Source organism: Thalassophryne amazonica, chromosome 2, assembly GCF_902500255.1.
Source record: "Thalassophryne amazonica chromosome 2, fThaAma1.1, whole genome shotgun sequence".
NCBI lineage: Eukaryota > Metazoa > Chordata > Actinopteri > Batrachoidiformes > Batrachoididae > Thalassophryne > Thalassophryne amazonica.
In genome coordinates this window covers 157,317,817-157,334,891 of record NC_047104.1, presented here as the reverse complement: position 1 = coordinate 157,334,891, position 17,075 = coordinate 157,317,817, and the positions used below count along the sequence as shown (strand labels likewise).

The window sequence follows — 17,075 nt, the reverse complement described above, 5'->3', positions numbered from 1 at the left end:
ATTCACATGCTTACTTTCTAGGGTTATATCTTCAGATGTAAATGAGAACACTGATTTTTCTAAGTAAGAATTGTCAAGAATCTACCAGAATGCACAATTTTTAAAACATTTTCTGGAGGGCATGTCCCCTAGAGACTTTGCACCTTCGGTGCTTATGTTGTACCACTTCGGCACACAGTCAGTCCGACACTAAAGTTTCAGTCAGATTTTTTTTTCTCACCAGCATCCATGCTTGCCATTTGGTGGGAAATGCACAGCCAAGGTATGGCTCTCTATGATTGCTTCAGCCAATGCCTGCATGAACGGGAGGTTTTCTCACTATCTTCTCTGCTCTGAACGATTACAATATGAAACAAAACCATCACATTGCTTTCGGCTTTGGTTGTCTCTCAACATTTGGCTGGGCTCCACCAAATGATAGTGTTCAGACCCACATATTTAGATGTGGATGTGTGCATGACCATCTGTCTTCCTCTTTTGACACCTCTGGCTGGTGGGGGGGAAAAAAGTCTTCCCCTTTTTCATTGGTGCAAACTCATGTCACCAATAAAAACCATCAAGCCCACATGGGTGCAGATGCCACACAGTGAAGAGGGGAAAAAAAAAATCCTCAGAGGGCCCAGTACTGCCTCTGGTGGACAACAGGAGGAAGTGTCAGGCCTGTATATTCAACACAGGACCTTTTATGGGCTGGAATTGTTTTTGAGTGTCACAAATACAACTTGTAAATAGTTGTACAGTTGTGTGTGTGTGTGTGTGTGTGTATATAACTTTGTTGATATACAAATTTGTACATATGTTTTTGAAAGTTACAATTTATATTTGCTTATTTCTCGCTAGCTTTTACATAATGAGAAACATGTATATAAACACAGAAAACAAAGCGGTTTTGAAGAGACCAGCGGCTGACGTCACTGTGCAGCTCTACTCTGATTGGCTGTCACCCGCATCACTCAAAAACAGATCAGATTGAAACAATGTGACTTGTTAACCTTTTAAAATACATTAAGGTTGGCAGTCTTTGTACTTGTCCAAGGTCCGTGTCCCAAGAATGTTTCCTGTGAATTTCAAGAGTCTGGCAGTAACAGGACTGGACTTATGCTGAGCAATGACGGACGAAAAGCCTTTGCAATACCCGATTGCTGTATTTGATGGCCTTGGGTAAAAATGGATTGTTAAACATAATTGTGGTTTTCACAGTAAAAAAAAAACAAAAAAAATTTTCCTTTTCAGATTTGGTTTTGTGTGAATATAGGTTCACAGTTAATGCAGTATGTCTGAAGGAAAAACAGAAGTCACACAGGTTAGGTTGTGCTGGAAAAAGACACCAAACAAGGCAAAGTAAACCATTTTAAGGTCAGTTTTGAAGGTAAAATCAAAAGTAGTCAAAATTACCCAACTATACTGTGGACTCGGGTTAATTCCGATTTGCAAGTCAGGGATGTTTTGAAGTGTCATAGTAACTTGATTCATCTGTCAAGGTGCATGTGGATGCATGTGCACCTTGAGATCAATTTCATTCATATTTAGCACTAGCTGAGTTGCCTGTTCTACACACAGGTAGTGGAGAAGAATTTTAGCCATGTCATTGTATATTTCATGTCACTTTAGTTGAGCTGTAGTAAGCTGCATTGTGTGTATGTTTTCATTGAGCAATTTGTGATATTCATGAGACGGTGTCATATCACCGCATTGCTCTGGCAGCTGTACACAGCAGGTACATTTTAACTGAAAAAACGCGCACCTTAACTCACACGTGGTGCACGCTGGCCCGTTCGGATTGTAATTCAAGTGCACCGTAGCCAGCCGCCACTACACAGTAAGTACCCTGGTCACACCGAATAATAGCCATGAATAAGCCAAGTATGGATTTGCCTGAAATTTCAGTAATTCAAATAATGAACCACATGTATGAATATTGCGCAAACAATTAAAACCCACTGCAAGTGATTGCGTCAATGCACCGCATCACAGCGAAGCTTATCTGATCAATTATAGATGTTAAATCTATCATAAACATACTTTTACAACTGTTCATTCAAAAGAATGAACATGCAACTGTTTTACCAAGCCATTACAATATAAAAATTACAAATTACTTTTTAGACTGTTCAAGTTAGGCATGTGGAGATTAATTGATACAAATCGATATCTAGATACAAATGTGCATGATGCGAGTGCATAAATTCATTTGACAGGTTGAATCATGTTGCATTGCTCGTCATTTTGCATCTTTTTTTTTTTTTTGATGCACATTGAATGCACCACAGATGGAAGCTAGAAAGCATATTTCTACCACAACAAAAATAGCCTTTTTGTTTATGGGTCATTCAGTTCTGGACACCGGAGCGGCCGTCTTTTTTTTTGGGGGGGGGGGTGTTTATCGGGAAATCACTTCTCTACATTGATTGCAGACTGCAGTGGGGCTGCTAGAAGCAATGAAGCAGTGCAGGTCAGCAATTTCTTCATTAACCCCTCTCAAATCCATTTACCAAAGTCAGCTTTGTGTGGATTAAAGTTATGAAGTGGGACTCTTGTCTTGTGGGCAAGAAACGAGAATCGTCCTCCGGTCCACACCGGTGTCTTATGCGATGGTGCTCTGGCGTGAGCACCAGCCGGTGTGAGCTCAGCCTGAAGTTAGGTGTCCATCGGGTAAAGGAAATAATATCCTGTTTTGTGGGACTAAGTGTGCAGCTCCAAAGAGCCGCGCAGATTTTAGTCTGAATTAATAACTTCAGAGCAGATCGCCATTTTAAATCAAATGATACGTCTTTCCAAACGTTACAATAAACTACAACCGACCAAACCAGCCCCCCCAAAATGAGGCGTCCTCTCATTCTTATGAATTATATTCTGACGTGTGGCACAGCCATCTGTAAGAGCTCAGCCTATAATTACGTGTCAATATCTTAAAGGAAATGCTTTTGACAAACTGCAGATTTTGTTTCCATTTCTGTCCAGAGATCTAGGATCCCCCATGTACAGATTTTGATCATGTCCAGAAATCAAGATCCAGTGACCAATTTGATATTTATTTACTTTAAGACTCAATAAAATGTTGTTGACATAGAAAACCTGTAAAGCCTACTTTTACTACACAGAAAAATTGATGATGGCATCTATCAATAAAATCAATACCCATCAATCATATCACATTGTGAGGAATTTAATCGCCATCAAATCGCATCGAATCAGGAACAGGTGAATTGTATAGTTTTGCTGGTAGTGTATCGAGCTGCATATCGAATTGGTTGATTCATATGCCTAGTTCCAATGCATTCGCCACCTCATGAAGCGCACAAAGCAAGTGGGATTGTCACAGCGAAATGTGAGAATGAGGAGCCAAAATAGCCTGTCCTCATAGCGGCCAGGTACTCGGATAATGGATTTCTAACAGCCTCGTTTGTCCTCATAGTACCTCATACACAAACTGCCCCATGCTGTTTTTCTTAAACTTTGAACTTCTCAAAATTGGTGGCACGTTTAGAGTTGAGTCTTGTTGGCCAAATATTCTGCCTCTAAGAGCCACTCTTTTCCCATGTTTGTTGAATAACTTGACTCATACCAAAAAACACGCTACTTGGCTCATTCGTTATGCAGTGGGACCAGTTCTTAGAGCTTACACACACACACACGGTCAGCTTTATATATTAGACTAGCTGCGTTACCCATTCTATGCACAGGTAATGAAGAATTTTAGCCATGCATTGTATAGTTCATATAACTTTGGTTGCATTGTGGTGTTAATTTTCATAGATTTGTGACTAGGGATGGGTATCGAGAACTGGTTCCTTTCGGGTATCGTTAAGAAATGATTCGATCCACCGACATCAATAAGCTTTGTGCTTAACGATTCTGTTATCGGTCCTTCAGAGTGGCCGTTGTTTTGGCGGGTGTTTGTCAGGAAAATGATCATTTCTCTACATTGATTACAGACCCTGCAGCGGGTCCTTATCAACTTTTCTGCAGCGCGGCTTTGCTTTGAACCTTGAACCAATCGAAGCGTGACTCGCAGATTGAAGCAATGCTTCGGTCGATTGCTTTATTTCTTTCGCTTAATTTTCCCACGCTAAAACCCTAAAGAGCATACATCTGAGTATTTACCTTTTCTATGTTAAACCGACCTGTTATGGTCTTCTGAAACAGTTGATGTATTTTATAACTTAAAAACGGGAGCAATGCTAACGCGTTAGCATGTCTACAGCATTTTCAATGTTAAAAGTTAGCATTTAGCAATTGCAGCCGTCATCGCGTTCCGGTGCATTTGTTTTCAAATTGTAATATTCCTTAAACTTATTTTTGCTTATATATTAATAATCTAAATGATTATTATATACAATTTTAGAGAAAGAGACAAAGAACCTGAATAGAAACACAACAGAAAATATATAATAGCAACTAACATAAATAAAATAAATACAGAAATAAATGTTTCCTGTGAACACCTAGTGACTCTCACACCTCCATTTCATCCCTGTCTTATTTAAGTTTAATGACAGTTTGTTTCAGTTTAATTTCTTCAGTGATTTCCTCCAGAACTATCTGCCAAACTAGAAAACTGCTGCATCCTAGTAAGAGCAGAATACTACTGGAATGAATCCAAATAAGGAAAGTTGTATATATTTTATTTTTTTCTCACCGAAATGGATTCAGCACTCACTCCAGTTTGTCTGGAATAGTCCCAGATTGCGTTTCACAGCTTCTAGAATTCAAACATTTTCGTGCAGGTGGTGTTGGGGGGGGGGGGTAATTTTGGGTTTCAGCTTTTTGTTTTTCACCACTTTCATCCCTGAATATGAGTTGTGATTCACTTTTGTGCGGATTAAAATTACTAACTGGGACTCCTGCCTCGTTGTGAGAAAGAAATGAGAATCATCCTCCATTCTGTTAACACACCTCCAAACGTTGCGCGGCTCTCTGACAAGTCAAGATAGAATGATAGAATTCAGTCTGAATTAATAACTTCAAAGCGAAATGCAGTTTTGTTTGTTTTTATGTCCAGAGATCAAGGATACAGTGACTAATTTCATATTTATTTACGTTAAGACTCAAGGAAATACATAGAAAACCTGTAAAGCCTACTTTTAGTACAAAATTCACGAGGTATCGATAAGGGAATCGAATTGATAATGGCATCGATATCGATAAAACCTTATCAATACCCATCCCTATTTGTGACACTCATGAGACTCAAGTGGTGATGATAATAAAGGTGACAGCACATCATACCACTGCAATGCTCTGGGATATACAATGTTAGTGTCTCTGCAGATGTTTCCCAGCTTGATTACATTTCATCCAGTTGTGCAAACTGAGATTATTAAACACTGGAGGTTAATGTCTTCCTTTGTCTTGTGACTCTAGTTCTATTTTACTAGTCAAAATATGTGGAGTAGATGTCAGATTCTGACACCTATTGAAAGTTGGCTACAGTAATGTAAAGCTGTTTCCAGGTGATCACCGTTAGGATCAAGATACAGTAACAAGTAAGGGCTTGATGAACGAACTATGACGTACAGACTAGATTGACTTTGCTTGTTACACTCAGATCAGGATTGTAGAGGCCATTTTCATGCACAGTGGTGTTTTAGGTGAAAAAGTTGCGCATATGAGCCCAGGTGGAGGTATTTCGGGAACCCTTAAAGGTGAGCTTCCCAAACTACTAATACCGTGATAGTCACTGTACAAAAAGTGAAAAATACTGTTCATTTTAGGTCATATTGCCCATCCCTAGCACCGGAGAATTGTGCAAAATGAAGGGAAATTGCAAAGTGGTAGTGTGAGGGGAAGGTATTGGGACTGGTCAGAGGTAGTGTTTTGAAATCAGTTCTGCCACTCATGAGGATGAGCTTCAGAATGCATCTGCAACTATGCCCAAACTGTCAACGGGGTAAAACTTGGTCAAACTGAAACTTCCAGAAGTTGAGTAGGGTGTATAAAAATGAGCTGGAGATTAAATTTATTAGCTTTCATTATAGAGCCTTCAACTTGAATTTACATAATGGCTTACTTTATTTTCAGGTGTACTGTCAAATTTTTTTCCTTCAACTCCACACACATGGTCAACTTCATTCAGTAAACTTTATTTTTTGTTGGGCTACAACTGGAGTTGGGTATCAAGAACCGGTTCTTTGAGTATTGTTAAGAAATGATTCAATCCACCGATATCAACAGCCTTTTTGTTTAACGATTCTCTTATCAGTCCTTCAGAGCAGCTGTTTTTTGAGGGTGTTTGTCAGGAAAATGATCATTCCTCTACGGTGATTACAGAGTTGCTGCAGGGTCTGTAATCAACAGTTTCTGCAGCGTGACACCACTTTGAAGCATGAAGCAGTGCTTTGATCCACTAGCTCATTGGCTCTGATTCGCTGCTCTTCAGAAACAGTCTGCTTCTTAGCCCCTCTCAAAGCCATTAAAATATTGTGACTCACTTTTGTGTGGATTAAAGTCACTAACTGGGACTCTGGTCTTGTTGCAGTCAAGAAATGAGAATTGTCCTCCGTTCGTTGGCACAGCTCAAACGCTGTGTGGCTCTATGCTGAGACAGAGTCCAGTCGGAACTAATAACTTCAAAAGGAATTGCCGCGTTAAATAAAATGACACCTCTTACAAGCGTAATAGACAAGCAACTACAATCGACTAAAACGTTGCTGTTTTTTTCCCCTCCCAAAATGAGACGTCCTGCATTCTTCATGAATTACATCCTGACGTGCAGCACAGCAGCTGTAAGAGCTCAGCTCACATGTATTGAAAGACATTCATGCCAATGTCTGAAAGGAAATGCTTTTGACAATAATTAGACTTTATTTCTATTTATGTCCAGAAATCAGGGATCCACAGTGTAGAGTTTATGTCCAGAGTTTAAGGATTCAGTGACCAATTTCATGTTTATTTACGTTAAGACTCAATAATGTTCAATTTAATCAGCTTATAAAGCGCCAAATCACAACAAAAGCCATCTCAAGGCACCTCACATAAAACAGTTCAGCATAAAAAAATTCAAATACGTAATTAAACAGAAGTAAAAGAATAAAACGAATAAAAAAAATAAAAACTACTCATAAGAAAGAATAAAAAATAGGCTTCAAGTCTTGACTTTAAAATGTCCACGGACTCCGACTGTCTCACGGTCGCAGGAAGACCGTTCCACAGAGCGGGTGCACGATAAGAAAAAGCTCTTTGACCCACTGACATAGAAAACCTGTAAAGTCTACTTTTAATACACAAAAAATTCACAAGAGGTATCGATAAGGAATCGGATCGATAAGCGGAATCAATAACGGTATCGATAAGGTTTTCAGTACTCATCCCTATCCACAACTGCTGTAAGTGGTTCAGGTGCACTGTTAGCACAAACCTCTGCCAATAAATAAAACACATACTCAGAATGTGTAGTGAGCATTTTGGCCATGCGTGTACATGAGCAGAGAGTGGTTCTTTTAAGGGTCGGCAGGTCTGCGCTTAGTGACATCTGACCCCTGTATTCCATGTAATAGTTTGATCCGTCACTGCATTCAGTTAGTCATTCACTTCCACATCAGTGCAGCTGACATGGAAATTTCCACAATAGCACTAATGGTGTCTGGTCTGAACAGATGCACCTTTCTCTTGAATAAAAGCACAGAGCTGCATTTATTTAGTTCTATGTGCAACTTCTCCCTCTGTACCAAACAAATGTTCTGTTAGTCCGATAAAGTAAACTGTAAGGTTAATTTGGTGTTGGTGAGCTGAATTTCTAGAGTGGTCCATCCAACTAGCTTTTCTTGCTGAATCGGCTGTAGCTCGCAGCTGGAAGCGTTCCAGATCCGGAGAGGGAAGGGAGGCATTGTAGTTGGTTTGTACGAAACGTCTGATCCGTCAGCTGCTTCTGCTACAGTCAGATTCAGCCCTGCTCTTCACTGTTTGTAATGACAGACACACCATGTGCCAGCAGGTATTTGAGTTATCCCAGTTAATCAGCCTCAGGACTGAAGCAGTTCTGGTCTGCTGACTCACTTATTCTCCCATGTTGCCTCCCATCGTGCCGCTGTAGCTCAGTCACTCTCCCTCCCTCCCTCCTCTGTTGGCTCGCTCGGGGAAATGAGCCTCAGCAAACTGAGCAATAGCAACTGGAGCGGCTGTCTGCAAACTGCTTGGAGGACTTGCTGTGCTTATTGAAGAGGGAGTATTGCCATCAACAGGCCAGTAGCACCGGCAGGAATTTTTCATTAGTTTTTGAACAAGGAAGCAGGGAGGTGGGGGAAGGCTGATGTCATTAGCAGGGGTGTGTGAATGCATCAGCAGCTATGTCACATGCTGCTAGGTGGGTCAGTGATGCAAACGGAGATGCATGGCAGTCGCACCGGGCGCAGTGGCAACAGGTTAGTTCTCCCCCTTGCAGGATGGATGAAAGTATAAACTGGATCAGTGCTGTTTTCAGTAAGCTTTATTTTCTAAGACTAGAGGAAATTAATGACACATTTCTCTGCTGTCGTCTGGATAAGCAAACAGCTGAATTTTCTGCTTTCTAACACTGCTCTCCTTCTCTCTACGGCACTGAACCGGCTCTCAGACCAAAAAGAATCTGAGCTGACTCCCGTGGGCAGCAGGATGCTCTTTCCCAGCAGCGGTGGTGCTGGCCTGTCTCCCTCCCACGAGATGCAGTCATCCCGGGGCCTACCGGATGTGTCAGACCTAGGCCTGGGCCTCCAGTCTCTCAGTCTGTCTGGCTGGGAGCGTCCCTGGAGCAGCCGGGAGTCTGATACACTCACCACCACCTCCCAGGTTCAGTCAAGCTCGCCTTCTAGTAAGTACCAGATCCTTATTTACTTATTCCTCACTACTTTAGACAACCAGTTTGTTTTCTGACTTATAAGCTGGTTCTTTAATGGGAGCTACTTGGGGGTTATGGGATTTGTACAGGTGTGGCTAAATCTGAATAAAGAAGGTATGTAGACGCTAATGTGGCACTTCTGCAGAGCTGTGTCTTGTAACCTGGACGGTACAAACATTGACAGATGGTGTTTTCACTGGCCCTTAAAACCCAGTACATAATTACTACCTTAAATAAAACAGTCCAACTGATTTAATGTTAAGTGATACTGCAATACCATTACCACATTGTAGGTTTGTTGTATAAAACTGCAACAGTCCATCAAAGCCGCAGTGTCCAAGGGGCTGTGCTAAAGCTAAATCACTTCCTAGATGTGCTCTCTCTACAGCAAGGTACCACTTACAAGACTGAACAGAGGTTTGCCTGGACTTTTGTAGAGAGCTGGAGTGGGTTTTTGTAAAATTAAGATGGAGTGTGTGGACGAGTTAACTGCAACAAGCTACTGGTCTTGATAGCGCATACAGCTTGGATGAGTGTAAATACGTTGTAGAATTTTCATGAGAACCTCTGAAGGACGCATTGGTTCCAGCAATTCATCCTCCTGCTACAGTATTCAACTTGAAACCATTCATAGTTTTAACTGGGTGAATAATCATGATGTGACTAAGGCTGTGTCACACCATGACTGAGAGCAAACAGATTAGTTACATATTTAAATTTTGTCTGGTGGCAAAATCGTGTAAAGCATTGGTCTCCTGTGGGTTTGGTGCTCTGGTCCATTTGCAATACAGAAGCTGCATTCAGTTCAATTTTCCCTGTTTCAAGATGTATATGTGTGCTGGAGGAAAACTGGGTATGAGTGTGATCAAAGCTCTGAATGCAAATGTGGATAAGAACAACTCTGGAGCACCATCTTGCCAAGAGAATTGGCTGTGCACTCTTGAGGCCCAGATAAATGATTAAAAGCAAGCAGCTGTGCTGTTTGTCTCCAGTCTGCCTTGGGACAGTTGCATCATGGCCTCTCTCCGCTCATGAAGAATTCACAACCCGCATCGGATCTTTGGCCAATCAGAAGCTCATATCTGATACATAAGACAACCATAGGATATAAATGCAAGTGGAGGACAAAACTGTAAACAAACATCCAGGCAGTGGTGAAGCTCTCTGCCTGAGCTTTTCTCTAAATTTTGAGCACGCACAAAACTTTGAGTGGTTCTGCAGACTTCAGCTGACAAACTGATTTTGTGGATGGGGGGAAAAGGATGTTTGAAAGACACAAAAACCCGAATACTAACAGATTCAAAATTTGTATCAGTTCTTCGCAGGTCTCCTTGACCAGTCATGTGACAGGTTTTAAACTAGGGATGTCCCAGTCAGTCATTTAATATAATCTGCCTTTAGAGTCCTTAGCAGATACTTGTATGTTATTACCAGAGGCCAACATATGGTCATCAGGTATTGCGAAGACCTGACGTCAGTCTGTCCAGCTATCTGTCTGCATACAGCATAAGTCCAGTTCTATTGCTGCAGCAGTCTTCAAATTCACAGGGAACTTTCTTGGGACACAGACCTTGGACAAGTTCAAAGATATTTCTGTGAAGGCTCTCAGTTGTCCAGGTGGTTTCCATAGCAGAGAAGCTTGAATCTTTGACTGGACTGGGTTGCTTGACGCCAGGACGTTTCGCTTCTAATTGCAGAAGCTTCCTCAGCTAAAATTCTTGCTCTGGTAGTCTGACTTCTGTATTGACTCTTGTGGATAAGAATAACAGAAGCCTGCAAAAGCGGTAGTTTTAAACCTAACCAGACCCCGCTTACAGAGAGGCAAACTGCTATTGGCTAGTGACTAACAATTGCTCTAGTTAGCACCCTCCTAATGACAGGGCAGCTGTCCCTCCTAACGAAGGGACTGATGACGTGAATGACTCATTACCATGAACAAAAGACTGAAACTGCTTTGACCTGAGTACCCCATTGTAAACAGGGGACAAAGTGTGTCTCAGACCCCCTCCCTGGTTAAGGCTGGGTTTCAACTGTTTCACATACAACCCCTGGCAAAAATTATGGAATCACCGGCCTCGGAGGATGTTCATTCAGTTTAATTTTGTAGAAAAAAAGCAGATCAGACATGACACAACTAAAGTCATTTCAAATGGCAACTTTCTGGCTTTAAGAAACACTATAAGAAATCAGGAAAAAAAATTGTGGTTACTTTTTTAGACCAAGCAGAGGGGAAAAAATATGGAATCACTCAATTCTGAGGAATAAATTATGGAATCATGAAAAACAAAAGAACGCTCCAACACATCACTAGTATTTTGTTGCACCACCTCTTGCTTTTATAACAGCTTGCAGTCTTTGAGGCATGGACATATTGAGTGACAAACAGTACTCTTCATCAATCTGGCTCCAACTTTCTCTGATTGCTGTTGCCAGATCAGCTTTGCAGGTTGGAGCCTTGTCATGGACCATTTTCTTCAACTTCCACCAAAGATTTTCAATTGGATTAAGATCCGGACTATTTGCAGGCTATGACATTGACCCTATGTGTCTTTTTGCAAGGAATGTTTTCAGTTTTTGCTCAAAGGCAAGATGCATTATCTTAAAATGATTCATCATACCAAACATCCTTTCAATTGATGGGATAAGAAAAAGTGTCCAAAATATCAACGTAAACTTGTGCATTTATTGATGATGTAATGACAGCCATCTCCCCAGTGCCTTTACCTGACATGCAGCACCCATATCATCAATGACTGTGGAAATTACATGTTCTCTTCAGGCAGTCATCTTTATAAATCTCATTGGAACGGCACCAAACAAAAGTTCCAGCATCACCTTGTCCAGTGCAGATTCGAGATTCATCACTGAATGACTTTCATCCAGTCATCCACAGTCCACGATTGCTTTTCCCTTAGCCATTTTAACCTTGTTTTTTTCTGTTTAGGTGTTAATGATGGCTTTCGTTTAGCTTTTCTGTATGTAAATCCCATTTCCTTTAGGCAGTTTCTTACAGTTCGGTCACAGACGTTGACTCCAGTTTCCTCCCATTTGTTCCTCATTTGTTTTGTTGTGCATTTTCGATTTTTGAGACATTGCTTTAAGTTTTCTGTTTTGCCGCTTTGATGTCTTCCTTGGTCTACCAGTATGTTTGCCTTTAACAACCTTCCCATGTTTGTATTTGGTCCAGAGTTTAGACACAGCTGACTGAACAACATCTTTTGCAACATTGTGTGATGATTTGCCCTCTTAAGAGTTTGATAATCCTCTCCTTTGTTTCAGTTGACATATCTCATGTTGGAGCCATGATTTGTCAGTCCACTTGGTACAACAGCTCTCCAAGGTGTGAGCACTCCTTTTAGATGCAGACTAACGAGCAGATGTGATTTGATGCAGGTGTTAGTTTTGGGGATGATTTACAGGGTGATTCCATAATTTTTTTCCTCAGAATTGAGTGAGTCCATATTTTTTTGCTCTCTGCTTGGTCTAAAAAAGTAACAGTTACTGACTGCCACAATTTTTTTTTTTCCTGATTTCTTAGTTTCTTAAAGCCAGAAAGTTGCCATTTGAAATGACTTTAGTTTTGTGTCATGTTGTGATGTGCTTTTTTTCTACAAAATTAAACTGAATGAACATCCTCCAAGGCCGATGGTTCCATAATTTTTGCCAGGGGTTGTACAATGCTTCCTTCACTCCCCTCTCAAACATTTCTTTTCATCGGCTAAGATTTTAACTTTTGTCCTCAAACGTGTGGTTAATGTCTTTAAGGCGGAGATGAACTGCAGACTGAGGTCCACCGGTGCCCCCTCTGCAGTGCTGGTATAGCCTTTTGTGCAACGGCTGCTCACCTATGTAGTGTTGGTTATAGTTTTCCTGACATCTGATAGAATACACTGCATTGCTCTGTTTGTAACTAGGGATCCTGTCCTTAGGGTGAACTAATTTCTGTCTCAAGGTGTTAACAGGTTTAAAGTAAACTGGGATTTTGTGTTGTCTGAAGATCCTCTGTAGTTTTTTCCCCTACTCCTGCTAAATAAGGGAGAGACACTCCTCTTCTTCTTGGCTCCGTCTCCTGTCTGTCTGGTCTCCTTGTTCTTTGTGAATTCTGCACTTTATCCAGGGACCATTGTGGGTACCCACATACTGTGAGGGCTTTCACGTTGTTGTTGTTCTTTAGCCCTTCCCTCTGTAGTTGTGGACACCTGTAGGGCTCTGTGTTGAAGAGTCCTGATCACCCTGAGCTTGTCAAAGGGGGTGGTTTGAGCCAAAGAGCGATTCCCGTGAACGACGCCAAGGCTCTCTTCTCCACTAGCTCCATGTACAGATTGGCCACAGTGGGGGATACCAGAGACCCCATTGCACAACCTTGGATCTGCCTGTAGTAATTCCCCCTAAACAGGAAATGCGTGGTAAGACAGATCTCCAAGAGTTGGCAGATGTGGCTGGTGTAAGTTTGGTCCTTTCAAGTAGAGATGCAGTCTCTGCCTCACAGCTGTGATGGCATCAGCAGTGGGCATGCAGGTGAACGATGTCACATCGAATGACGCCATAGTTTCATCTGCCTCCAGCTGAAGGTCCTTGATCTTCCAAAATCCACTTGAGGTGCTTGGCCAAATTGTAAGTGATGGAATCTGTGCTACAGGGCCTGTATAGTAGGCCTGTATAATAGGCCTGAGTGGCACATCCTGTTTATGGATTTTGGGCAGCCCATAGATGCATGGAGAGGCGTCTCCAGGGTACAGTCTGTAGTACGCCTGCTTTTCAATGAGTCCCTCTTTCTCCAGGTTTTGGAAGTAGTCTTTTTTTTTACAATATTTTTATTGAAGATTCAATTGCATATAGAATATGTCGAATGCACAAACATTTTCATTTTTATTCCCTCGAAACAGTCATTCATTTACACAGGTAAAGAGAGATAATAAACAGACATCAAAAATAAATACAAGAATAAGACAAAATGGAGCAAAAATAAACAAGTAAAATTCAATCAAAATATAAAAGGCAGGATCATTTTATAACTGATTGTTCAGTCAATGTTTTCCATTTCATTTGTCAAGAATGACATGATTCCCAAATCTGAGCAAACTCTTCCTGTTTACCTTTGACAATGTATGTCAATCTCTCCAGTCAAAGACAAGATTAACTCCTTTTTCCATATTGCCATTGATGGTGGTTCTACATTTTTCCAATATAGTGCAGTTACTCTCCTTGCATGGAGAAGTCCGAACTCTATCATCTTTGATTGTTTTTTTTATTTTGATGAAGTTCTTGGAATATTCCAAGTACACAAACTGACTTCAGAGGTATATTTCACTTAACCATCTGTGATTAACATTTAACTATATTATCCCAAAATCTTAGAGCATGCCTGTGGGCAATGAAACAGAGTTCCCTTTTCGGTTAGACATTTAACACAAATCAGGAATGTTTGGGAACATATGGTGAATTTTTGCAGGCGTTATATAGTGTGCCGTGACTAGGTTTTCGTCCTGGTCGCAGCACACTGGACCAGCTCTACACACTCCATCGGGTGCTCGAGGGTTCAGGGGAGTTCGCCCAACCAGTCCACGTGTTTTGTGGATCTGGAGAAGGCGTTCAACCATGTCCCTCTGGGCACCCTGTGGGGGGTGCTCCGGGAGTATGGAGTCCGGGGTCCTTTGCTAAGGGCTATCCGGTCCCTTTACGACCGCAGCAGGAGCTTGGTTCGCATTGCCGGTAGTAAGTCAAACCTGTTTCCAGTGCACGTTGGCCTCTGCCAGGGCTGCCCTTTGTCACCGGTTCTGTTCATTATTTTTATGGACAGAATTTCTAGGCGCAGCCAGGGTGTAGAGGGGGTCTGGTTTGGGAACCACAGAATCTCGTCTCTGCTGTTTGCGGATGATGTGGTTCTGTTGGCTTCATCAAATCAGGACCTTCAGCGTGCACTGGGGCGGTTTGCAGCCGAGTGTGAAGCGTCCGGGATGAAAATCAGCACCTCCAAATCCGAGGCCATGGTTCTCGACTGGAAAAAGGTGCTTTGCCCTCTTCAGGTCGATGGAGTGTCCTTGCCTCAAGTGGAGGAGTTTAAGTATCTCGGTCTGGTTCACGAGTGAGGGACGGATGGAGCGTGAGATCGATAGATGGATCGGTGCAACATCTGCAGTGATGCGGTCGCTGTATCGGACCATCATGGTGAATATAGAGCTGAGTAGGGGGGCAGAGCTCACGATTTACCGATCGATCTACGTTCCGATCCTCACATATGGTCATGAGATTTGGCTCATGACCGAAAGAACGAGATCGCGAGTACAAGCGGCCGAGATGAGTTTCCTCCGCAGGATGGCTGGGCGCTCCCTTTAGAGATAGGGTGAGGAGCTCGGTCACTCGGGAGGAGCTCTGAGTCGAGCCGCTGCTCCTCCACGTCGAAAGGAGTCAGTTGAGGTGGCTCGGGCATCTTTTCCGGATGCCCCCTGGACGCCTCGCTGGAGAGGTGTTCCGGGCACGTCCCATTGGGAGGAGGCCCCGGAGAAGACCCAGGACACGCTGGAGGGACTACATCTCTCGGCTGGCTTGGGAACGCCTTGGGGTTCCCCCGGAGGAGCTGGGGGAGGCGTTTATGGATCGGGAGGTCTGGGCGGCTTTGCTTGAGCTGCTGCCCCCGCGACCCGACTCCGGATAAAGCAGAAGAAAATGGATGGATGGATATATAAACTCATTAACCACTTATACTGAATCAATTTTAATCTTGTGTTGATTGAATTCTTTTATTTTAAACATGCTTTTCTCCTATCTTATTCTCTAATATCTTCTTGTAAGTCTACTTTCCAAGCGTTTAATTTATCTAATGCTGATTCTGTTGAGTGCTCCGCTAAAAGGTTATAGTATCTAGATGTGTTTTTTCCCATTCAGATTGTTAATCACCGTTTCTTCAATAATTGATAGTGGGGGTGTGTCATGAATGTCTTATGTTTTGAAGCAGTTAAAACTTCTTAATTGCAAAATGTTTTTCAGGAACGCCGTACTTATGACAAAGTTGATCAAATCTGAGAAGAGTACCTTAAGAATAAAGGTCTGAGACATCCCAATTTCTTTCTCTACCCATAATTTGAATCCCCCCATCCAATGTACCAGGTTTATTCTGTTGCCCCAGATAGGAATAAATTGACAGTTATTGTTTCATCAGCAGTTATGTGCCGTGTACCATACTGATATTGTATTTTTAACAAAAGGGTTGTCTGTTTTTCACCTTCTTGATATGTGAAGAATATAAATATTGCTTTATGGGCAAATCTGACACTGATCTTTGTTCAGTATTTACCCATGCGGGTGGTGTGGATGAAAAATAGTACACTGCAGAACTTAATTGGGTGGCCCAATAATACCATTTACCCCTTTCATAGGGTAAAAATAACTTGAACTGGAGTCTACCTTTTCTATTGCTCCAGATAAATTGGTTGAATATAGTATCTTTTTTTTTTTTATGGAAGTTACTAGGCAGTGGGAGTGCTTGGAAAAGACATATGAATTTGGGTATAATAGACATTTTAATAAGGTTTATACGACCAATCATTTATCGGCAATTTAGACCACCGGTCTAATTTTTCTGTCACTTCGTCTACCAGAGCATTATAGTTTAAAGGGACAATGTCGCCAAGTTTCGGGGCAGTCTTAATACCAAGATATTTAAACCCATCTTGTCTGGTTGCAAATGGTGTATTTATTTTGGGATTACATCTTTCCTTTTCATTTAGAATTAGTAGTGACTTAAATTTATTTTTTCTGTATCCAGAAAATTTGCCAAAGTTTTCAAGCAATTTAACCAAATTTGGAATACTGCTCCTCAGGTTCGTTAAGGAAAAAATATCAGCATATGATGCTCTGTCCCATATTCTGATGACGTCTATATTCCTACATGTCCTAACTGCGATCGCGAGAGGTTCTATTGCTAAAGTGAAAAGCAGACGGGGAAAAAGGGCACCCTTGCCTGGTTAAGCATTGTAAACTAAAGGGTTTAGAAATTGTATTAGTCAATATTCTATTGGATTTGTGTACAATAACTTAATCCATTTGAGAAATGGTTCTCCTAAACCGTATCTAGGTAGCAGATCAGTTTTGGAGGTAGTGAATGATTTTATCGCAGAAGCTTTCTCAGCTAAAATTCTTGCTCTTGTAGTCTGACTTCTGTCTTGACCAGGTATGTTGACACATGGGTTAAAATCAAGCAACAGGAAGTGGAGGCCTTTACCGAGTACATCAACTCGGTGGACTCCAATATCAAGTTCACATG

General features: G+C 41.7%; 1 protein-coding gene across 4 annotated transcripts in view; it reads left to right on the top strand.

Moving 5' to 3' along the window:
- Positions 1-17,075, top strand: part of LOC117501184 (cytoplasmic polyadenylation element-binding protein 1-like) — a 119,981-nt gene that overhangs the window by 16,007 nt on the left and 86,899 nt on the right. For 2 of the 4 annotated variants that reach the window (XM_034160039.1, XM_034160031.1), the window contains exons 1-2: positions 8,204-8,360; positions 8,552-8,785. In XM_034160039.1, coding sequence (XP_034015930.1) covers positions 8,330-8,360; positions 8,552-8,785 — 265 coding nt within the window. In that variant the 5' untranslated portion in view covers positions 8,204-8,329. Of the gene's footprint in view, positions 1-8,203; positions 8,361-8,551; positions 8,786-17,075 lie in introns of those variants that run through there. The other 2 variants (XM_034160055.1, XM_034160047.1) reach the window with 2 other exon arrangements.